This window comes from Daphnia pulex, chromosome 6 (genome assembly GCF_021134715.1).
Source record: "Daphnia pulex isolate KAP4 chromosome 6, ASM2113471v1".
NCBI lineage: Eukaryota > Metazoa > Arthropoda > Branchiopoda > Diplostraca > Daphniidae > Daphnia > Daphnia pulex.
In genome coordinates this window covers 1748717-1772875 of record NC_060022.1, presented here as the reverse complement: position 1 = coordinate 1772875, position 24159 = coordinate 1748717, and the positions used below count along the sequence as shown (strand labels likewise).

General features: G+C 44.7%; 1 protein-coding gene across 7 annotated transcripts; it reads left to right on the top strand.

Annotated features, from left to right (window-relative positions):
- Positions 1-9480: 9480 nt before the first annotated feature.
- Positions 9481-21815, top strand: LOC124195354 (protein FAM135A-like). 7 transcript variants are annotated; one of them, XM_046589717.1, is made up of 23 exons: positions 9486-10154; positions 10754-11042; positions 11360-11652; positions 12782-12811; positions 13016-13115; positions 13357-13886; positions 13947-14163; positions 14343-14846; positions 14972-15445; positions 15525-15722; positions 15815-15924; positions 16031-16325; positions 16421-16762; positions 16853-17102; positions 17241-17468; positions 17560-19744; positions 19804-19821; positions 19898-20050; positions 20131-20183; positions 20245-20399; positions 20454-20595; positions 20821-20964; positions 21321-21815. In XM_046589717.1, the coding sequence occupies exons 1-16, from the start codon at positions 10078-10080 to the stop codon at positions 17763-17765; spliced, it is 4143 nt and encodes a 1380-aa protein (XP_046445673.1). In that variant the 5' UTR covers positions 9486-10077; the 3' UTR covers positions 17766-19744; positions 19804-19821; positions 19898-20050; positions 20131-20183; positions 20245-20399; positions 20454-20595; positions 20821-20964; positions 21321-21815. The 7 variants fall into 7 exon arrangements, with proteins under 7 accessions (XP_046445675.1, XP_046445673.1, XP_046445672.1 ...); XM_046589716.1 differs by having other exon boundaries at positions 19804-20050; positions 20176-20183; XM_046589718.1 differs by having other exon boundaries at positions 19804-20050; positions 20245-20362.
- The last annotated feature ends 2344 nt before the right edge of the window (positions 21816-24159 follow it).

The window sequence follows — 24159 nt, the reverse complement described above, 5'->3', positions numbered from 1 at the left end:
GCCTTGACGTGTTTCTCCACACTGTTTGATTTTCCCGCCGCTAGATGGCAGCTCCATCCAATAATTCCAAAATGGCCGTATCGGATTGAATTGAAATTCAAAACGACTGAAATATTTACACCGCGCCCGTGTTCTCTCCACACAATGTCCAATGTCGTGAAAAATGAACAGAGAAGGTTCAATCCAATTCTTCTTCTTTTATCCTGTCGGGCTCAGAGTGCGACGAGAGCTATCACTTGTCAGATTGATTCGATAAAGCTTGATTGCATTAGATATACACACATTGTGCGCACATGACGTTAGTGGAAGCACTATGTCGTATGCAAGAGACGTCTACAGTCGCTGTAGAGTGATGGAAAATATCAATATTCCATCAGAGTCAATATTGCATTTGCTATTATTTCCGAGAAAACTTTGTTGCTTCTTTTTGTATTCCCGCCCTTTTTATCACTCGCTGAATGTTCTGGACAGAATGGGGGCTCAAGTCGCGATCGATCTCGAAGTGAAGAGGATTTCCCAGCACACCCACCCACCCAAAAAAGAAATCAAACGAGAAATGCGCTTGTTGTCGGTTGTATTTTGATAAATATTGCGGTGGGCTGCCGTTGTCGAGTGAGAGGGGAGGAGCAAAAAAAGATGACAAGAAAGAAGAAGAAACTTTTTTATTTATTCTTCTTCTTCTTCTTTTCACGCCGTGATTCTCTATCTTTCTGAATCTGTCCCTAGCGGCCTGGGCGGCCGTGATCGATGCGGAGCAAAGAAAAAGTATATCCAGGGTAAAGATGCGAAGCTGTTGGCGAAGAAATAAGTGCGTCCTTTTTTTATTATACAACCGAAAAAGAAGAAAAAGTTTTGATGGCAACCGCCAAGCTTTTAACTTGACACTGATGATGCGGTAAACCGGGCAAAGAGTCTCGCAACTTGTCACTGCCACCTGGCCTTTTTTCGTGATTTTCTTTTCGGTCACTCTTCTTCTTTTTCCCCCCTCGGCGCCGGGATGATGTTGTAACTGTTGATTTACTTTGTATTTTTTTTGAGATTCGTTAGACCTCGGCTTGGACGACCGGCATGGTATAAAGGACCGGAAAAGTTGTTTTAACGTGAAATCTCTCCTCTCCCGCGTCTACGGTCAATAGAAGAAAAGTCCAGCAGGACGAAAAGAGACGGTCAATCGTATTATATACACCCAGTCAAGCGCATTACGAGACCGGATATCTGTCCGGCTACTCTATAGACTTAACCATGTTGTCGGGATTTGGTCGTCATTTCCCCGTTTCTGATCTCTTTTGATGTACAGTGTTGGCTGAAAGGAGGAATATCATACCTGAGTCAAATCAGTTGTGTCCCGAATTCAATCCATCCGCTAGATGGTGCTGTCGTCGGCGGGTTCACGCTCCATCTCCATCGATTTTTCTGATTCTTTGAAACCCAACAAAAACAAATGGGTCCAATCAATCGGGCGCGCGTGTATATAGAGATGCTATTGGTCACCCCACCAATTGGCCACCAGTCCCTTTTTTTTTCTTTTGAATCCCGAAGGATCACAAACATAAGAACAACCCAAAAAATATCTGAAGCTTTTTTCCAAAAAACCCGTTGTAACATCAGGTTCTTTATTTATTTGGTCGGCTGCGGCCGCCGGCCGTGTGTCATTCTCTCCATCGACGTGTACACATCTAGCGGGAGTGCCGATACGCCAATCGATGTCGTGGAAAATTGTAGAGAGACGCACGAGCGCGCGCAGCCCGTGCTGCCCAGCAGAGCTCTTTCCAGCCCGGCCCTTTGTGTCCCACCTCCCGGTATACTCTCGGCGGCGCTCACGGTGCCGTCGACCATCACCTTATGACATTTCGCACGCAACCAACCTTTTTCTCTTTGCTCTCTTTAGTTGCTCACCCTATCTGGGTTCTTCCACCCCCACCACCCCCTTTTACAGTCTTGTCATTTATAGATAATCCCATCAAGGAGGATATGAGACAGTCAGACCTCTCTATATGAAGGTTTTTCCCCCCTCCTTTTGTTCATAACACAGTCTATATAGATACATGTTATGTATAGCAGCAGTAGCCAGTCAGAAAGGAGGAGACAAAAGCTGAAGCACTTGGTGGGAGCACCACACGTTCATAAAGCCCCGCCATTACTGTCCCCCGACCCAATCCTATTCTAGATGTAGATATATACCTTTGTCTTATTTCTTTTCCATCTCTCTCACCAATGTTGGAACTTTCCTATATCCACCTATACTAGAAATTACGCCACTGTTATATTTTGACGATAGTTATACTACATACTAGCTGGTGTAGAGAGTGAATTTCTCCGATGAGCGACGAAATGGGTTTGTGCGGAATCGATGATTCCATTCCCGTTCTTTGTGGCTTTCCTTTTTCATTGTCGTCGGGAAATTTTGTTGAAGGGGAGAAGCCTATAGATGTGCGTAGGCCGCCCATACAATGCCCCCAGTGTGTGTACATACCTTTTTTGGGAGTGGGGTAGATTTCTTATAATGATGAACGATCGCGAGTCCGTATGCTGCCGGCTCTTATTCTTTTGAGACGTGATATACTAATAATATCCAGGCGATAAAATTCCAATCCATTCTACTATGGGGTGTTAGATCGTTTTAATGAGTTGAGATGAAGCTCATTTCGCCTGTCTATTATGCCTGGCACTCTATTATACATCCTGGGATAATATTCCAATTTTTTCTTTTTCTTTTTGCGCTGGGTGCTGGTGTGTGTACAAGTATAACGAGCCGATGGCAGCTCAGCCAATCATTGAGGACTGTTTTATATGTGTGTGTGGATCCTAACTGACTGCCAACTCCACGGAGAGATGAGAAAAGGTCAATCCAATTATCTTTCGGTGAGATGCAAGTTCCGCGAATATAATTCTATAAGAGCCGTTGTGTCGATGTGTCGGTTGTACATGATACCAGATCAATAGCCTTTTTTTCTTTAAAATTTTTAAAAGATATTTTGCCAATTGCCAACACACATCGATCGAAACCTCGGCCATTTTATTATTATTATTACAAGGAATAACGCGCTCACACATGTCGTGCTGGAATCCGTTTTGGTCTAGCCGAAGAAATGTTTCCTCCATTCACATTCCAAAATAGAAAATACCTTTTTGGCCGAATCAAACTGACGACTTTAATCGAATATTTAACATCATATAAAATAATACCTTGACTGAGATTCTTTTTATTTTCTAAGCATCACCGTCAAAATAAATCCCCTTTTAAAATATAAAGAGTCAGTCGAAATTCTCTAGGGAAAAAAACGAATTCGGTTCCGACGACGTGTACTTCAAACATCTAACAGCGACTGTCGGCTGCTGCCGTACACTATATACACTTGACGACGGGGTTGTCTATACGTGTATAGTACGCGTAGGAGGAGAGATCCACTGGGGACATGATATCTGCGACAAGCTTTTGTGTTTGTATCTTTTTGGCTGCGCCACATAGTAGTAGTAGTAACTGTATACGTTCGTAAATAACTCGAGTTATATACATCTCTAATGCACTGCAAATAATATTTTTTTAACTTTTTCAAAATGTTTCTTTTAGTCTACATTTTGTGAATATTAACGTCATAGGCAGGAGTGTACCGAACGCGTGGGACGCCATTAAACACACGACATGTGAATCACGCACTCGTCGTTGCACTATGTATACACATATACCTGGGGTTCTATATAGCGCGCTTTATTTCCGGGCTCGTAATTTCGCAGTTTGACAATTGCCGGCTGCTGCTGCTGCTGCTGCTGTCTATTACACCGTCGCTGCTGCGTTCATGTTGTGTATAGTATCGTATATAATATGTGCAACTTTCAAACTGATTGCTATATACACACACACGTGAAAGGGGAGGTACGCTCGCGAGCAAAGGGCCCCCCGCAGGATGGTCATATTTTTTAAGTGCCTGCAGGGAAATGGGGGGTGGGGAATCCATTACCTGGATATACTGTACGTATACACACATTCATAAAAGTGACGGTCGGGCGTATAAATACGTCATTGCTCTCCATTGTACCTCAGACGAGATAGATATACTAGGGACTCTGTTAAAGAAATGGGAAAAAACACAGTGCAGCACTTGTCTTTGCGATAGCCTGGTAGATGTACATCCGCCCTTTCGTGTCTATAGTGTACATATATATACCCGTCAACTAATAACGTCACGTTTTATCAAAGGAGCCATAACAAACAAACTCCCACTAGAAAAAAAGAAAAAAGCCTAAAGGCCAAATAAAAAACGAGACGACAATTGTTGTTGTTGTTCTATTTATACACAAGTCGTCCCTTTTTTTTTATTTTTTATTTTTTCACGATGAAAGGGAAACACGTTCACGCACAAGTGGGCGGTGACATCAGCACAAGAACCGGATATGCAAATGATAGGGGAAAAGAAGAAGGGCGAACCACACCAAAAAGATGTGCAGAATGCGCGCGGTATTGTAATCATTAGTGACACGTGTTCAACGACCCCTTGCTGTTGGACCCACCGAGTTTTGCATATGAATACCAGCGGGGGGTTGTATTGAAACTTTTACTCTACACATCGACTGTACAGACCTCCTCCCTGGTCTACTATACATGTTGTGTATTACGTTCGCTTGTATCCAACGTTTTGGCTCGTCTAACCCAAGGTGAAGAAGATCAATACCTGCTTACTACAACGTACTATACGACAGTCGCTCGAGCAAATTTTTCATGCATCTCCATCGCATAGTAGTAGGTCTTAAGGAATAAAGTTCGACAGCGGATGTTTGAGAATTTCCGCTACGTCAATCTTTTGAAATCGTGAATTTCGCACGGATGTTGTATAATCATATTTTTATTTCTGGAATATATTATACGCATTCTCGGATGCATGTGTGCTGTCCAATTAAGGCGGTAAATGAGGCGAATTTCGCCATACATATTCGGCTCATTTTTTTTGTCTTTCTTTCTGCTTAATCGACCGGATGAAAAGAGAAAAAAGGAGCCGATCCTCCTGTCGACTTTTTAGCTCCGCCACGTTGATTTCTTGGCGTCCTTTCAACTAGCACCAGGGGCTCTGCTCCTGCACGTTCTACTATGTACTTTTTCTTTTTAGATATTATACCGCGCACTCACTTGTGTATTCTCTTGTATGCCTTCAAAAGCCAGCGGCCCGGCAGCAACAGCACAGCAGCCAATTCATGTGAGATGCTGGTTCTCTGCTGCTGTTTTGTACTACATAAGAGACAAATTCTTTTCATCTTTAGTTTTTTTTTTATATGATACCCGAGATGTATTGGATGCCCTTTTTTGTTAAAAAATGTTTCACGTAGATCTTCTCTGCTGTGTGTGTGTGTGTTACACACAGCTGCACGGGGGCCGAGGGTATATATTGCGCTGGATGTGAAATGTCGAGTTCTTATACTCCATCCACACCCCAGGGGAGGTTTCGGTATAGGCCAAACTCTTTTTTTCTATTATGAATTGAACCTTGAATCAATATATTATAGAGGAGCGTATACAGGGTGGGCGGGCGGTTCCGTCAATACCGTTGCCTCCTATATAGCCTCCCCCCCATCCACCCACCCATCAAAGAAAAATAAGACCCTCCGCGCCATCCAGACCCCAGCCGGGCGGAGGGGAAATTCACCAGCCGAACGCTCAACAGCCAACACACCTCGAGTTGTGTGTGTGTGTGTGTCTTTTGAGTTTTGTTGATCTCATTAGCGTCTCGATGAAACACAAAGTTTGTCAGGGCGAAACGACAAAAGCCTCCGCCGTGTGTGTTACTCTCGGCATCCATCTCGCCTTCGACTTTTTGGTAGTCGACTTCGTCTATATAAGAATCCATCCGCACCGATGTGAGACTGGGGGAGGGGGGGGGGTTATTTCGACAAAAAAGATATTGTTCCCGCGTGCAAACGCTCAACCAATGAGAACGAGAATAAGAAAAGAAGAAGAAGAGGGTATAAGACAACTTCACAAGTTGAGTTGACGTGTCAGCCTCCATCTGTGTGACATGTCGGCTGACATCGCTCGAGAGTTGCTGTACAGGAACAATCGACTGTTCTCTATTTTTTCAGTGTTTTTATAAATGAAAGTGCTAATCAATATCCGACTTATAGGTCTAGACGAATGAGCTCTCTTGTAATATTCACGCGTCTATTTGATTTGATTTCCCTGCAATGTTTCTATTGGCTGTTTCGTCACAGGGTGAGATAAGACGGATGGCTAATTTCCCATTTGAGACCCTGGCCTAGCTTAACATGACTCTGAGACTGGGCGGCAAATCCCTCACAAATTTAAATCTATGCTAATGAATGTGTGGAACGCGGCTTCAAGTGGGAATGGCCCATTACCATAGATCCTTCTCGTCGCCGAGCTTCTTTGTCCGTGCTCTACATGTGCCAAGTCAAAACGAATAAGGAGCATAGCCGGCCCGGCATCCAGCGCGGCCGCCGCTGCTATACTGAACTGTATATCGCGCCGGGTCCGTCCCCCCCATTCGTTACTTTGAAGATTATATTAGGAGACGCCGGGCGTTAATGCTCTTTACGGTCGCTCACATATATGTCTGTATGTACTAGAGTGATGGCGATATAAGTGTCGGCACCATCGCGTGAAATATACCCGTTTCGCATCCGGGCGGCGTCTATACTAGATCCAACTATGCACACACAAGGGCTCGAGATGATTATATCTCTAGGAGCCAGCCTATATATATAGCAGACGACGACTTATTAGTGGCAGGAGGAGACACTATAATATTAGCAGAGACACATTCTGTGTGTGTTCTTGCGTTCTAATGGCCGGGAATAACGAGAAAAACAAACAATGGCATAGATGATTGCGTATGTAGAATAATAGGAGCCGAGGCGCCAAGGATCGATTATTATAGTATAGTGGTGCAATCATTCAACCGGCGCCGGTCGTCTTGATGTTGCCACTGGAGCGTGATGAGCAGTTGACTGTTAAAGCGAACTCAACTGCTGCGGGGGTGTACATGACTGGCTGCCAGAAGGAGCTCGGGGGTGGATATTTAGGAGCCGAAAAACAAAATTGCGCTGCTGCTGCTGCTGCTCCTGTTTTGCAGACGACGTGACCCACTCGGCCAGCTGATGCGCTCCTGGGAAACAAGGAGCAGTCAGGAGCTGAGCTAGGAGTAGCCGCAGAAAAACACAAAAGACAAATCTTTGTTTGCTGCGAGTTTCTTTCTTTACCCGCCCACATCATTGCCTCGATTCCATGTTCAAGAAAAAATCCTGTAAAAAGTCCAGGAACTATCGGACGCCTTTTTTTTTTTACTCCCGAGTACTGCTGCGTCTATAGTGTGCACATAGTAGACACACAGTGGCAAAAAGGAGCTTATAGTCCCCCCATTCCGACTTGGTTTCTCTCTCTACTGTGTGTTTTCTCTGGCAAAATAACATGCTGCCCAGGGATGGATCCCAGTTAAAGGAGCCGGCGCGCGAGAGAGGATAGTGCTGGCAGGGAGGGGCTTATATCGATTGGGCGGACATGACGAACGACAGGAGAGTTTTGAACTTGCGTGCCGCTCTCTCTCTCTTACTGTGGTAGAAGAAAGAATACATAGGAAAAAGTAAAAGGAGCCGACCGACCCTATAGGAGTAGTACACTTTCAGCCTCTGTGTGCATGTGTGCAAGTCGCGTCATAAATTTTCAGCAGTCGCCTAGGCTCTTTTTCCAACGAAAAGGAGCCCGTTGGTCGGCGCTGGGTTGGTGTAGAGCTGGAAAACTGAAACAAAAGGGCCTCCCGGCAGCCAGGAGCCAATTTTATACGGTGGAAAAGAAACGAAAAAAGAAAACGAAAAAATCCAATGTTTCCCAAGAGATGCATATAGGATCTAAATATATGTATGTCTGTGTAGTATATGTATAAGCCCAGGGTGTAGTAGTTTTTTTATATATGTGTATATACTACAGATATTAGACACACAAAAAGAATAAGAGAGGTACTAGTACAACAGCCAAAGTTCTGATGGATATACCGCACTAAAAGCTATTGGACGCCTATACTAGCTTCCACCTCATTCCGGAAGTGAGGGTGGCCGATAGATACAACTTGATCCCCTCCTCCCTTCTAAAAAAATAAAAGGATGGATGGATGGATCAAACATTCCCATTGAGACGTGCTCCCGGAATATTACGTAATGTCAAATTCTTTTGGTGGGGGACCGTGACAAATATAAAAAGCGGGAGCAAACAATGGAATCAGGAAGATTGGAACCAACAAAAAAAATATCCAATTTGTGCTGGGGGGGGGGGCGCATTAAAATGTGCGCGGTCAGAAATATCACGCAAAGGTCACGGTGAGTCAGCAGCAGCGTTATGTATATTTTGATTGATTCGATTTTCTATTTTTGGTCAGGTATTTGTGGTGGTGGTGTCCTCGTCTCGTTTGGACGTCCGCATTGCTTACGGATGAAAAAAAGGCCAGGAAAAAGCGGAAGAGAGAAACGAATTATTTAGGAAAAACGACAATGACGCATCGGCTCGTGTACATTTGAATGCGGCTGGCCGTTTCTTCTTTCTTGTTACGTCTTTTTTTACATGGGTCTATATTTACATATGAAAGTGGGAAGGGGGGATTTGTATAAAAGTGACTTTTTCTGGGCCTCTAAAACATCTTTGGGCCGTCTACACTATTGGCTGCAAACCTGAAAAGATTGGCCCAATAATAAATGTCGCTATATTTATATTGCTTCCGCCTTCTTTCCTGTTTCCCATATATCCGCTTGATTGGTTTTCGATCCGGATGTGGCCAGTGGAAAGAAGAAAAAAAAAGGCGGAATGACGTGGATTTCGTTGGACTAGGCGAAGAAAAGAAATAAGGAAAGAGAAAATCACGAAAAATCAAGATGGAGGAAAGCAAAGATGGGCGATCGTGTGTGTGTCCGATGCCGACGCTATCGATAGACAGTCGCAATTTGTCTTGTGCGACCGTTATACTTTTTCTTCTTTCTCTCTTTTTCGCCGTAATATTTTGTCGTTCAACAAACAAACAAACAGCACAGAGGAGCATTCGATTTTCGTTATGGATTCGGACGCTCGATGGTGGTGGCCTGATGGGGGGGGGGTATTATAAATCTCGATTGAATTGGAGAAACGAGCCATGTCAACTTGTACGACGTCCGCGAGAGTGGCGAAAACAAAGATATGATCAACCTCTCTGTTGTCCAGCCCCCCGAAAATGGCTCTTGGAAAACTAGATAGTATAAAAGATGTCCCCGGGTATTTCCCGGACGAATGGACGCCGAGTCGTAACTCGTAATGTAATTATGAACGAGTCGAGTTGATGGAAAATGCGACGCTCTCCCGACATCAACAAAACAACAACAACAGAGGGAAATGACAAGAGCAGCCAGCGGCTGGCCCAGGAATAATAAAGAGCATTTCGATTTTTTCTCCGGGTTAGAAACGGCTTCGATCCGGCGTTGCCCAACTTTCCCAACTGTCAAAACGAAGGACGGGGGGAGGGGGGAAGGAGGACCGACCGAGAGACTGGCAACAGTCGGTAGACGACACGGAGTGAACGCGGTCGTGAGTGGGGGGTAGCGCGTGACACAGACGACAACAACAACAACCAGACGGGGGAAAAAGAAATCACTAACGATTGAGACGTCTCACGTTCGACTAATTATCCCCCGATGCGGATGTAACTAGCAGAACAACAACTACAACGAGCCGTGTGTCTGGAATTAACGGTGATTCTCGTATTGAATTAGGGTTAGTGTTATACGGCCTGCGAGAGTGCGACGGAAAAAAACTCGTTAATCATGAAAAGGACCAACTGCTACTCCTACCGCCACTGTCGTTCGCCCTGTTGAAGAATCTCTTGCCAAAGTGGCAGCAGCTGTGGCCGTGTTCTATTACCTGGTCTGGAAATCAGTTTCCTTTTGTGTGTAGTGTGTCTGCCAGTTGTGGTTTTGCTCAACAGTGCAGGAGATTGATTCTGCCTGCCCACCTGCGCTTTCATCAATCATTTCACCTCCTCAGCCCCCCAACAAAAACCGTAGAACAACTGCTCACTGGACCGTGGAGATCATGCTATCTCTCCTGTCCACATCATCATGGGTGATCTTCAAGCAACGCTAGAGCTTTTTGTGGAATTGAACAAGTTCTACAATGTGGACCTCTTCCAGCGAGGGTGAGTCCAATCAGCAGCTCCAACTCCCCACACACACAGAGGACCGTCAAGTGTTTTTAATTCCCCCCTTTCGAGTCTTAGCTACTGAATGACTTGACTGAAGGGGGTTGTAATTTGACTGCTGGGTGTTGCAGGAAAGGACCGTGAGCCATGGCTGGCTGTTGCCAGCACTCACATCCTGCAATGTGAAAGCAAATCCCCTTTTCCTTCTCTCTCTCTCTCTGTAACTTAAGCCGAAGAAAGCGTCGTACTAAACTAACAACCACCCCTGACGTTTCTCTTTCGTTATTGATTGGGCGCCCTCCCCCCTCCTGAACAGTGGCGCTTTCCCCATACTTAAACGGCTTAGTACATGATCTCTCTAGCTTACACAAACGTCTGGAAAAGAATGGAAAAGACGACGAGCAGGAGAGAGAGAGAGAACCTGGATCCGGGAGCTCCTGTAAAAAAGATGTCCACGACTAATCAGGCAGACGAGCAACGTCTGTGTGTGTTGGGTCGTGACCGACTGCACCAACATCTTTGTCCTGCGTCTTTTTTAAAAAACCATGTCTAGATCATTATTCTTTGTGTTCCGTGTGTTTCTTTGCCATGCACAGGATCTACCAAGTGCGGGGGCACTTGAGGACGTCGCCCAAGATCGCCGTCAAATTGGAAGGATCGCTCTACCACCGCCCGAGCGGAAACAACAACGGTCAAGGCACTACTACCGGCGGTGGCCAGCAGCAAGCGACTTCATCTGCATCTACGGCCAATATCCTGCACCCGGCCTGCGTCCTCAACGGCTCCTTTATCAGTCAAACATTCCAGATCCTGTACCGCAACGAGGACGTCTCCCTGTCGGACATGGCCCAATTTAGACTGCACGTCCTAGTAGACAGCCATAAGGTTAGGCCACTACTGCTGCTACTGCTGCACTAGTACTACCGTCTAGAGCTCTCTGCTCCACTCACCTCGTTCTGCCCGTCTTGACTATTGATTTTTTTTGCTCCCCTCCCGTCTTCTTCTTCCCTGCCGTGACTCCCGTTCTCTTCCTTTGGCTTTTGGGTCGACAGCAACGACGAGCAACAACGCCAAAACAACCTTTTCTTTCTCTCATCTTTTTTAAGTTGTCTGTGTTGATTATTTGATTCTTTTTATCTTCTTTGACTGTTGTTTTCCCTCTGATATATTTTGTGTTTTCTTTTCCTTTTTGGTCCGTTTAGATTGAAGAGACGCTCGAGCGACTGGATTTACATCTGGTGATGGAGCTGTGGTTCAGCGAGCAGGGCTACAGCCTGGCAGAGTCTGGATTGGATTCCCAGGAACGTTTTAGCAACGGAAGCGGTGGCAACGGCGGCGGCATTCTCTGCGTTTCCAGCCGGACGCTGCAGCTTCACTTGTCGCCCACGCGCGGCTTACACTACCACCTGCCCGTCCTTTTCGACTACTTCCATCTGGCCGCCATCACCGTCACCGTCCACGCCTCTCTCATCGCCGTCCACCAACCTTACATCAAGTAATGAATTCCAGGCGCCCACCACTTTGATTTTATTGCCTAAGAGAGAGAGATTGGAGTTCAATCCAGCCGAGGTGGCTCTGGCTCTGGCTGGGCTGTGCTGTGCTGTTCAAAACATGGGCAAGGGAATAAGTCGGGCGTGTTATTAGGAGCTCCTCTGCTCTCCTTGTGCTGCTCGGCAGAGATGTTATAAACAAAGACTGTGGCTGTCAAGTTGTTTTGTATCGTCTTTAACAACTACAACAATCACAAGACAGCCGGCCCAGCTGTTCTGTCTGCAAATAAACACGGCCCTGACTAGCTCCAGTGCCGTGTCTGTCTGAGAAAAGGGGCCACTCCCATCGCACTGCTTAGTCTACGATGGCAGCGCTCTGATTCCCGGCAACCAGTCAAAGCCCATCAGAATCTCTTCATGTCTGACTATGTTGTTCTTCTTCTTCGTTCCCGTGTAGTATAGCGCGCGGCCGAAAATTGTAGAGGCAACCGGCCTCCTCCCTCCCGGAATTCTCCCACGCGAAAAGTATAGACCGATCGCGCTTCACTCGTCGCCTTTTCCATTCCAAAACCTGTCGCAAGGAGGGCGGAGAAGAAGGAAATGTGTGTGTGTGTAGTTATTTGCTTTTATAGACGACAGGAATATAAGCTCCTTCTTCTTTTCTTTTACTTTTTGATAGATTTCTTTTCAAACACTCCCGACATTCTTTGAATGGCAACCTCGCCGGCGCCTAGTATGCGGTAAACTTTACTTTTCCGGGGGGAGGGGAAAGCTTTTTTCTTCTTTCTCTCTCGAATGTTGTTGTGAGTCTCTCCTGGATCGTTTTTTTCCCCCCAATTCTGGATGGATCGTCGACGATTGCTATCGATCCAGGCCGTTAAGTTTCATTAGTCGAACGCTGGAATGGATCTAGGTGGGATGGTAGGAATAGTATCGATACTTTTGGAAAGGGAATAAAATAAAAACTCGTCAAGCTAATAGCTTTTTTAGAAGTATTTTCTACTCGCCCGTTTTTCAACCGAGTTATATAAGGAACGGTTGGGGAAATTAATGTCGGACATTTTTCTCTTATATATTTTCTCTCTCCTTTTGTGCTGCACTTTTACTCTGCGGATAAAAATAAAACCTATCAAGGAGGAGTATGAAACACCTGGTGCAGAGCTGGTAAGTTGTTTTTAAAAAATTTGAATGACAACGTGGAGAAGCTATTGTGTTTGACCGAGGCCATTGTATTTGATTTCTCATTGTACATGGTATCGCCATCTTTTTCGAGTGTCTCGCACATATTGTCATTGACTTTGCATTGTTTAACTAACACCCTCACCCCTGTATATTTCCTTTCGTGTGTGTGTGTGTTTTTCCATCCAGTGCTCCCCGGAGTGGCCGTTCTCGGATGGGCAACAATGCCAGGACTTCGTATTCCCGTTACGACGAATCGTCCTTCGATAGTTTCTTCTTTCCCGGAGGGGTAACGTTGTGTGTTTTCTTCTATTTTTCTTCTTATTCTTCTTCTTGGCAAAAGTGAATGCCATCCATTTTTTGTTTGCTCTTCTTGATGGATGTTTCTCATTTCTTATTGGCTCTCTTATCCCTTTTTCTTTTAGCCCATCGGTTCGGACCGGATCGATAACCCGGCCGTTGTTATTTCTTCTTCCGGACCATTTCGATTGATTCTCTTTTTTTATTTATTTTGATCCTTACGAATTCAGACTGGAGTCAAGTCGACGGGTCACGCTGGTTGGCGATTGGCTCAGGCGCGACAAGTTCACCGGGACGTGTGCAGTTTGCTGTCGGCCTCGGCTGAATCGCTGCGCTCCGCCCGGCGTCGCTTCCTCAACGAGTTGCCGGAAGAGCAGCACGACGAGCAGCACTCGAGTCGACCGCTGCGCGGAACAAGTGCCGACGACCAGCAAATTCCGGCGTCCACCTCGCAAGTGACGCTGGGAGGAGGCCGGGACGGACACTCGTCGGACTGCGAGGAGGAATTCGTCGCGGCGGCCAACAACGAGATTGGCCAGCTCTGTGCTCACAATGTCCTACTCTGGCGCAAGTTGCTGGACGCCTTTGCCGGCAGCGAACCCGTCCGCTTGATGCTGGCCCAGCAACATCACGCCAACCGCGTCAGACGTTTCGCCGAGGCCTTTTACGTCGTCAATCACCCCAGGCCGGCCATGGCCAATTGCAACGACGCCGATGTCCACACTTACCTCTACGTGACGGAGGCTTTGCGCAAATCCAGGTAGAGTGACAGCATCCGTTTGTATGGGAGCCGTCAAATTGATCCGTCCATCTCTTATAGGTATCTGTCCAGCTTGCCTCCGTTGCCGGTCGAGTGTCTGGAAATGAACGGCGACATCAATAGTCTGCCCGTCATTTTCGAGGATCGCTACGAGCCAGCCGGCAGCGCCGGATTCAAGAAAAGATCCTTCACTAATCCGGTCGCCAAGCCCACCACGCCCAAGTGTGATGGGCCCTTTGAGTTCCAGCAACCCATTTACGAGGAGATTAATCCACAGGTGAACCATTTTGAACCGCTTTTTGCCTCTTTGTTGTTGTTGTTCTAGTGGCTGGGTTGGGCTTTTTGCCCAGTCGTCGTTCAATTGTTGGGTTGAAATATAATGGCGACTTTTCTCTTTTCTTTTTTGTGTCTCGCCCACTGCTGGCCGCCCATTGATCGTGCTGATGAATCATTCAGACGCCGTCCGGCAACAAAAGCCTCTTGCAGCCTCAGCAGTCTCGACAATCCCGTCGCCCACCGGGGGCCACGTTGGTGGTGAATCATGTTTATCGATCTCTGCCCCAGACGCCGCTCATTAGCGGGGCGTCGCCGTCCGTCCTGCACCATCACCACCACCACCTTGGCCAGCAGCAGCAAGAGTTGTTGCTGGGAGATCACCGCCGACGCTCTTACGGCGGAGAAAAAGGCCAACTCCAAGCCGAATTGGCACACGACGCTCACGTCACGGAAACGGCGGCCGGATCGTTGTCGTCACGTCCGGCGGCCGACGACATGGACGACATGGACGGCGGAGGCGAGGAGCCGCTCATTCGTCATGTCAACGACGACGACAGCGGCGGCGGCGACCATTTAAATGACAATGGCAACTCGGCAAGCGGATCACGTTTCAAATTCCGCCCACTGGTCACGAGCAAAAGCTCCGAAAACTTTCAGCAGCTCAGACGAGTCGCCATGGCAGCCGTAAATAATCCAATTTGACTTTGTTATCAGTCGTATTTTTCCAAGGACTTTTTGTTTGGTTGCTTTCCTTCTATATTATACATCAATTGGATGTTTGTTTTCTTTTTTTTTTTTACGTCCATCAGGCCGCCAGGAGGAATCCGTCGCTGCCCGTCAAATTACTGGGATACAAACCCCTGGTGGAGTGCTGCACGGCAGCTAATCCGCAATCCAATAGCGAATCTCTACCGGATCTGAAATGCGCGTCGCCCGGTCGCCAGGCGGTCGCCCATCGAATCAAACCGCCGACATCGGACCTGGCCTTTTGCCACAGCGTGTCCGATCCGGCTCTGGTCCGCGCTGCTTCGAGCGGACGGACTTTGAAGACGAATGACATCATGACCAAGGGTGCCATGGCGCCCACCAGTCCACTCATTGAACGTCTCAGGGCCGACGGATTGAATTCCTCGGCCAGCGACTGTAGCGACCAGAGCGGATGGGTTTCCTCGACCATGTCCAGCCGACAGAATAGTCCGCCACCGGCCCGTCACCGATGTCGAGACGAGCCAACTTATCCTGAATTAGATCCCGCTCCGCTGGCTCCGCCGGAAGAGTTCCAAGTAACCTCAGCTGGATAATTTCATGTCTGGTCCATGGTTTGACGATCTTTTATTTGTGTTTTGTTTCTCTCTGGCGCAGGATCCTCCCCGGTTGAGAAACTTTGCTGCCAAGCGGTTCAACCTGAACTCGATGCTCATCTCGCCCAAGCGGGACGCTCCGCCTGAAGGCACACGCGGAACGTTTCGCAGCCTCGGGGAAGACGAAGGTCTCGGTGTCGGTCGCAGCAGTAACGGCAATCAGTCCGGTGGCCGTAAACCGCGCCCACTCAGTCAAGAGGTTTGCCCCGCAACCTAAATTGCTCGAATTTTCGAATATGAAATTTATTCAACTGGAAAAAAATTTGGTGGGTTGTTTTTTATTTTTCACAGGAACTCCGATTGCTTCAGTTATTGCTGTACGAAATGTGCCGACCGGGCCAGCCCAATCCGCTCATTAGAGCGCTGTCTCATTCACTTTACGAGTCTTTGGCTGTTTCCTTGTAAGTTGCCTTGTACTCCTTCCTTATTTCTTTCTTTTTAATTGAACAAATTTCCTTTGATCTTCAAAGGCACTTAATAAAATGAACAAACAATTATTCATTGTAGATCCCTGACATCCAACAATCCATCCGCCCAGCATTACAAGTTGCTGGAGCCGAATGTTTCGCATTCGACTTCGTTGCCGTGTCTCATTAAAAATCAGGACGACGAGGCGCTCGACTTGCATCCGCTGCACGCCCAATACCAACAAAACCAACGCCAAATGCAGCAGCAACAACAACAGGAGCAACAACAACATCAACAACAACAGCAGCAGCACAGCCAACTCCAAGAGCAGCGAACTGGACTTCACCCGAATATTCAACAGCGATCGGTTTCGCTTTCAACTTTGCAGCCCAAAGTAAAAGAAATTTTCCCCCTTTATTTCCTGTTTTTAAAATGGCACTACTTTTGATTGCGACGTCCCATTAATCTCTGGACCCGTTCACCCAAAAGGAGGAGACCTCGGCGGAGAGCGAAGGAGAGGAGCTGCTCCAACAAAAGTTGGTCTCGATGCTGGGCGACGGTACGCTCTCCTTCCTGAAAGCCAAGGAGGATTTCAAACGTCAGATTCACTTTAACGGGACGCTCTACTCGGATATCCATCCGATCAATCCGACGTCGCCTTACTTCCACGTGGCTGAGGAGTTGAGGCCTTTCTCGCCCGAGGGACTCCACTTGATCGTCTGCGTTCACGGGCTCGATGGCAATTCGGCCGATTTGCGACTGGTCAAAACCTATTTGGAATTGGTTCTGCCCGGCTCCAATTTGGACTTTCTCATGTCCGAACGCAATCAGGTTGGCCATTTTGATTCTCTCAGCTCTCAGCTTTTTCTGGTTGTTGTCACATTGTCGTCTCTGTAACGTGTTGTATTTCCTCGTACTCAGGGTGGGACATTCAGCACGTTCGACGCCATGACCGACAGGCTCGTCTCGGAGATCTTCTGCTATCTGGAGGGCAATAATCTCAATCCCAAAAGGATCAGTTTCGTCGGTCACTCGCTCGGCACCATCATCATACGATCGGCTCTTACCCGACCGCAAATGCGACCGCTCTTGCCGAAACTCCACACTTTCCTATCGCTCTCCGGACCGCATCTGGGCACCCTTTACAATTCTTCCGGATTGGTCAACATGGGTATGGATTTCTTCGTTCGTTCGTGTGTTGTATACTGGCGAATGCCCATCGGGATTCGGAAGGAGGGAGGGAGAAGGGGGGGGGGATCTTTTTTTTTTGCTGATCGATCGGCTCATTTGTACATGACATTCTATGCAGGTTTGTGGCTGATGCAGCGATGGAAGAAATCCGGCTCGCTACAGCAGTTATCTTTGAAGGATGCCGAGGATCCCCGCAATTCTTTCCTCTATCGCCTGGCTCGCAGCTCGGAATTGCATCACTTTCGTTATGTCATTCTTTCGGCTTCGGCCCAGGATCGATACGTCCCGCTGCATTCGGCCCGCGTCGAAATGTGCCGAGCCGCCGTCAAGGATCCCACGGTTTTGGGTAATAATAATCAAAAAAGACCCAAATACTAGCGAAATTTGTGTTGTATTGATTAATGGCGTGATTTTGTGATGCCGTTGTGCTCTCACAGGCACCATCTATCAGGAAATGGTTCACAACATTCTCGGCCCGCTGATGAACAACGACAAAGTCACAGTGGTCCGTTACGACATCCATCACGCTCTGCCGTCGACGGCCAACGCCCTGATTGGTCGGGCCGCGCACATCGCCGTCCTCGACTCGGAGCTCTTCATTGAAAAATTCCTGCTCGTCGTTGGATCCAAATATTTTCAATGAGTCGCTCCTTGAATCACGATCTCATCAGCCCCGACTTCGTTCCCTCCCTGTTTGGTCAACGGGGGTAGGTATAAAAACACTTAAATTTATTGACGATTACACGGCAAATGGTACGCCCAGCTCGAAAACTGCCACGGAACAAATGAAGAACGAGAAGATTTGGAAGAATGATTGAAATGGAACAAAAAGAATCTGGTCAACCGTCCAATGCTACAATAAGGGGATTTTTAGGAGAAATGCGAATAAAGTTAGCAGCAGAAGGAGATACGTGTCTGTCAAGTCAGACTATCTCTCTCTTTCTCGGCCGAACTCTTTTTGTACATATAGAAATTTTAAAAAGAAATCCTTCTTTGACGAATTTTTGTCGTTCCCCTGTTGCACGGATCAAAAAATCTCTAATTTCTTGTTTTCGTTTTTATTTAATCTTGTTTTCACCATTGAACTCTATGTAACTGTTGAATCTCGAGTTTCAAGTTTCAATCATGTCTTGTTGGTCTATAATGGTCTTCCCGGTGAATCATTTCTTGAAAAAATTTAAGGGATTAGAAAACAAACAAAATAATCGCAGTGTGGTTGGGTCAAAACTTGGGAAAATATCAAACGATTTAAAAAGTATTCGAACCAATGTTCCTCTTTTAAAATTAAAAATAACAAAAATACTTAACCGTATAAGAGATGATTTAAAAAAGAAAGAAAACAAACCCGCTCATACATTTTTGCACGGCCATAATCTCTCGTATATACATACATATATATATATCAAGTATTATGTAATATCCAACTAAGTCCTCAATCTCTTTTGATCTTTTGTTACCGAATTCTTGTTCTTCTCGTTTTTCGCATGAGCCAATTCACACGGAACTTGTTATACTTTGTCTCATGCGCCAAATCAGTCGTGCAATATCTGCTTGTTCTTACATGAAATCTTTTGACTCAACGATATGCCTGTTTTATGGTTTTTTTCTTCCGAGATAGACAACCGTGTTACCAGTTTATAAAGCCACGGCACGTGGCGGGGATTTGGAAAAAATAAGATGGATTTTCAGAATTCCTTCTGAATAATTAATAATATAGCTTCTCATCAGACTGAATTATTTCAGAGTTACAATACCTTTGCGCTAATAAGCTATGCACGTTGTTTTGTAAACGTTTTGCGAGGGAACTTAAACCGATGCCGTTGTGACGTGTTTACCACATTGAAGACAGAGATCTGAGGAGACACTGAGCTGTTCTTGATTACCCATGAGGAAGAGCGCCGGGAAACTATTACATCATTTTTGATCGTGACTCGTGAGCACGAAAAGGATCGGCGGATGTGCGTCAACCACCGTCTGGGGAGCTACTTCTATTGTGAAACTCATGCAGTAAATAACACCACAGTGTAGCGTAGCCGACCTTCTGGATTCGGTTTGGAATTTGTATTTATCTTTTTAACATTGTTGACCTCTAGTACATTCTTAAGCATCGTTATAATATTAATTCCAATCCTTATTAGTCACTTTCTGCTCTGCTAGTCTGCTCTCTGTCTCTGCTTCCACAAAATTTCTTTCGAAATTGGCCACACCGCATCCGCATTGCAATTTCAGTTTTCGCACATTTGATAAACCGGCAACACCGCTTGGCTCGCAGTGCTGTAGTGACCGCTCAACCGTTGGTTTATCCGTTGATGTCGTAAAGTAAACGTAAACTCGTAAACACAACCTTGCGGTTAATGTTTGGACAATGGGAGCTTGGGATCAAGAAGTTGTGCTGTGTTTCTTTCAGTAAAGCAAGATTTGCATAGAAAGGTGATGAAATAGTTCATGAATAATTTTACGACAAGAAGCTGCCATACTACGACACACTTTGACATGAGTATCTGAAATTCCAGTGAACCAGTCAGTTCACCAGCAAAAAAACAGCTTCTAGTCCTGGCAAAAAGCCAGAAAACAATGTAAGAAGAAACATCAACAATTTATCATTTCAGGAGACTACAACAGGTATGGTTTAAGTCAATACAACCACAGACTACAACTAACCACACATGTTATTGAAATAGATCTGTGCATCACACAGGGTAATCAAGAGTTTGCAGTCAGCAGCATACTCAGTAGCCTACTCTTTTTTCTAAAGACGAAATGAAATCCTTGAAGATGTCTTGGAGCTGTTGTCACTTTGTCCAACAGCGTCCTGGAAGAACTGCTACTTTGCATCACCACAATTTAAAACATTCCAGCCACAGAGTTCCAGCACAGCATATCCTTTACAGATATGAGCTAACTACAACATTTGATATAAATTCACAGGTACAGGTTGTAGATAATGTAGAAGAACTGGAAAAGAAATAGAAATTGGTTGCTCTAGTACTGCTACTCATTCACCTTAGGGGCCATATTAGGGATTAATTATTCGGGGATTTTTCCTCAATTAGCCAATTAGGTAATCATTTGCTAAAGGAATATGTTGGATATCACTAAGTGGCTAAAATTATGTCTGCTAGATGGCGCGAGTGTCTTCGTTACTCAAGAGTCAAGACGAATTTCCGCCATTTCCTAAAACACTGATTGGAAACCGCATGTTGGAAACGTATCGTTGGATTGGATACTTCTTAATACGGCGTACTTTTCTTTCTTGACATTTTTATTCGTAATAATGGTAATTGTTCTTTGGATTCTTGGATGTGACTGTTAATTATTTGTGTGAATTTAGGTATTTATCTGGTAACAGCCTATAATTTCTACATGGCAATTACATCTGATCATGTGGCCTGAGCTGGGCCTGAGCAGCTGAACATTTTGCCAAAATGTCTCTTTTTCCTGTACCAGCTTCACGTTTGTCAGAAACACTTCGGGTAAATATAATGTTCAACTTTCTAACTGTGAGACTACAGATTTAGTTAGTGCCCATCTTTTCAACCTATTTCAGTTGTGGAAATTGAACCTTGGAAAAGCTTGCAACTGTACATTCCTTTGCAACATTTATTCTGAAGGATTTTGTAGTTTAAGTTAACTTCGATCACTTTTGTTTTGTTGTTTGAGAAATTGTTGCTTCATGAGTTTTTTTTTTTTTTTAATAGGAATTATGTGCTGGTGGAGTTGAGCTTTCCGTTGCTGCCCAACGTAAATATGGATTTGAAGCAGCCATCTGATAAGGGTGTTCCTCTTGCTACCTGTACTGTTGTGCGTTTCATCACATGAAGAAACACTTAGCTACAATCGAAGTAATTATTTCAATCAACTTTCTAATTGTATGGCTCATTGGAAAAGTGTGCCAACTGTAGATTCCTTTGGAACATTTATAATGATGATTCTTAAGAGATTGCATAGTTTAGCTATACCTCTATCATTTTTGTTATAAAGCTAGTTGAAGTCTTAGCTTCCCTTCTTCTTGGTTCAATCTAAATCACACATGGATTGTTTCAGCCAGTCTGTTGAATTTGACATGTACAATTTTCTTAATGGTAAACTTACGATTTGGGTTAACTCTTGTAAATAACATAAAGTGACATTTATTCATCTTTTCATTGACAGCATTTCCACTGATGCTGAAGATTAATTCATTTAATTTTGGTTATAGGTTTAGCGTTTATGTTCGCGTAGTTGCTGTCCGATGTGGCACGTTGTTGCAGCCTATGCTGGTGAAAGATCTTTCTACATCAAGTTCAATTGGCCGTTCCTTGGTGCTGGTGTCGTGTTACCGAAGTTGCATCATTATTTTGTTAAATTGTCATCGTGACTTGCAGTTTACCGTTTATAAGTTCAGAAGCAACAAAAACAAATATGGGATGTTTATGTCAACAAATAATAAACATGTTTCGGGGATTGGGAAAGGAAAGTGGAGGATGTTGGAGGGGGGAGGGAGGATATTTCAAGTTTGGATAAAAATTCAGTTAATCTATAACCCTATAAATGTATCCCTACCAATCAAACTCCACAAACATAAACCTTCCAATCCTTCAAACCCCGAAAACATACACCTACCAACCCTTACATTTATACCCATAACCCTATAAACCAAAGTTAAACCTTAACCATATGATATCGGTAATAAATAAAAAATATATTATATGAACCAACTTTTATTTTATTTTTAAAATGTTCAAAAAATTCAATAAACAGAGCGTCCGGTTCAAAACGTTTTTCTTCTGTACAAGTTAAACGCAACCCGCCACCACCGCTGCGGCAATGAGACAAAAAGCGATGGTTTAGTTTTGCGGAAATCTGCGTCAGTCAAGTTACAAATTTTTCTAACTCAACAACTTCTGTCGAATTTTGCATCTAATTTACTGGGGCAAATAGCGATCCTATGTGATTGGTAGTTAAGAAGATGGTTGTTTAAAAAACAAACAATGGTGAGTTTTTTTTGCTACTCAGAACACCCGATTGTTTTGTTTTTTAAACAACCATTTTCTTAACTACCAAACACATGGAATCGCGATTTGCACTAATAGACTAGTGCAAAATTCTACGCGAGTTGTTGAATTAGAAATTTTTTTAACTTGACTGACGGAGATTTGCGCAAATAATAAACCATGGCTTTTTGTTTCATTGGGTAGTGGGTTGCTTTGTTTAACTCGCACATGCTGTTATAGGACATGTCTACGGCCCCCAGAGATATTTATCTGGACCGAGAAGAAGAGAGAAGTACGAGGCAAGTTTTACTGGGGAGATGTAGTCATACTAGGCTTCCGGGTTAGACTCATGACCCTCCAAAAGTTTTCATCGGATCATGCGCCTTCCAAGACCCCGTTCGACCAGAGCCCTCCCCTCCTCCTGGTTTCACAGCGGGTGAGTGACCACCGGCGGGCGTTGGTTAGTGGTTAGTTAGGGAAACGGGGCCACAGAAAAGAAGGGAGCCCAGATATGCACTTGTAATTTAATCTAACGATTAAACAATTTATCAGTCTTGGATTGCAGCATTCTCTCGTTGTTTTCACCAGTGGATGAAGTCCATGACAAGTAGCGAAGAATTTCCCTGTAAGCAGAATGAACATTTATTTGGATGGCAATAATATTCAAACAAGATTGTAGCAACAGAAAACAATACCTCAAATAAAGATGGCCCGCTTAATAAAGTATAAAGGGAGATTCAAGGGTAGCAGCCAACGGGTTAGCAAACAAGGAATCTTGTTGACTTTCTTGAAAGGACATGACTTCTCATAAAGTCTGCCATGCAAATTTAGAAACCTGAAGTTTAGAACCTATAAATAAAAAAAGAAAATAAGTTACCTGGTTTATAATTTGTGTCATCAATGTGCTTTTTGTCTATGATCTAAAAGAATAAACAATTATCAGTATACACTAAAAAGTGTCTCTTAAACATTAGATAGACGTAAGTGGAGATCAATACTTTGAATACATATTAGACTGCAACAGAAAAAGTTCAGTGACATGATCAGTGAACTTGCACATGAAACCACCGATCAGTTATCCAATCTTCTCTCGAGAAGATGAAATGAGAGATTGGTCTATACTGGGCTGTGGGTGATTTAGCAAGTCCAATACAAACAGCAGATAATTATGACTCCTGATAAAAGACGAGAAGAATATATGTTTCAGCAATACATGAAATGGATAAAACTAGTGTTGGATATTACCTGTCATTTCGATGGCACCTTCAGTAGAATACAATGACTTTGAACAAAATAGTTAACGGTAGGCTGCACGACGGCCACGACCCTTTCACGTTTCCTCCTATAAGTTGATGAGAAACATTAAGGTTATCTAACATATTCACGGAATAGAACACATCACCGACAAGTTAGAGACGAAATCACTAGATTTTACCAATGAATTCATTGGTAATTTTCGAAGAAAGGATAGCTTAACCACTTAACTTTTGACAGCAAACCGCCATTCCATAACTGACACAATCAACACGCCATCTATTTGACACGTCTCAAAACTCAGTATTTGCAGGTGGTCTTAAGATACTCACAACACTTGAAAAGTCCATATTTGTTTGCTTAAAACCTAGCATTTAATCCTTAGAGCTGTACAGAGAACAAAGCTCATTTGCTAGTTTTTTTGCAAATTTTTCGGAAGTATACCGGAAGTAAGCGATAGCGCCTTAACCATTGAGCTGCCGACCAAATAAACCAAATATTCGTGATCTCCGTGAAATTTGGGGTCGATTTGGTATAATTTAAACGAAATCCAGAATTTGATCAAAATCGAGAATTTTCCTGAACTATAGTTCAGGAAAATTCTTGAAACCGGAAGTACGCGTACGTAATATAAACAACGTGAACTTTACCACAAATTTGACGAGGATCAGGAATATGTGGTTCTTTTGTGTGTCAGATGAATATTTACTAAACTACTGACTGAAATGAGAAAACCGGAAGTAGAAAAAAAAAACACATTATTTAAAAATCTAACAAGTGAGCTTTGTTGCTGAAACAGAAACTGACAGC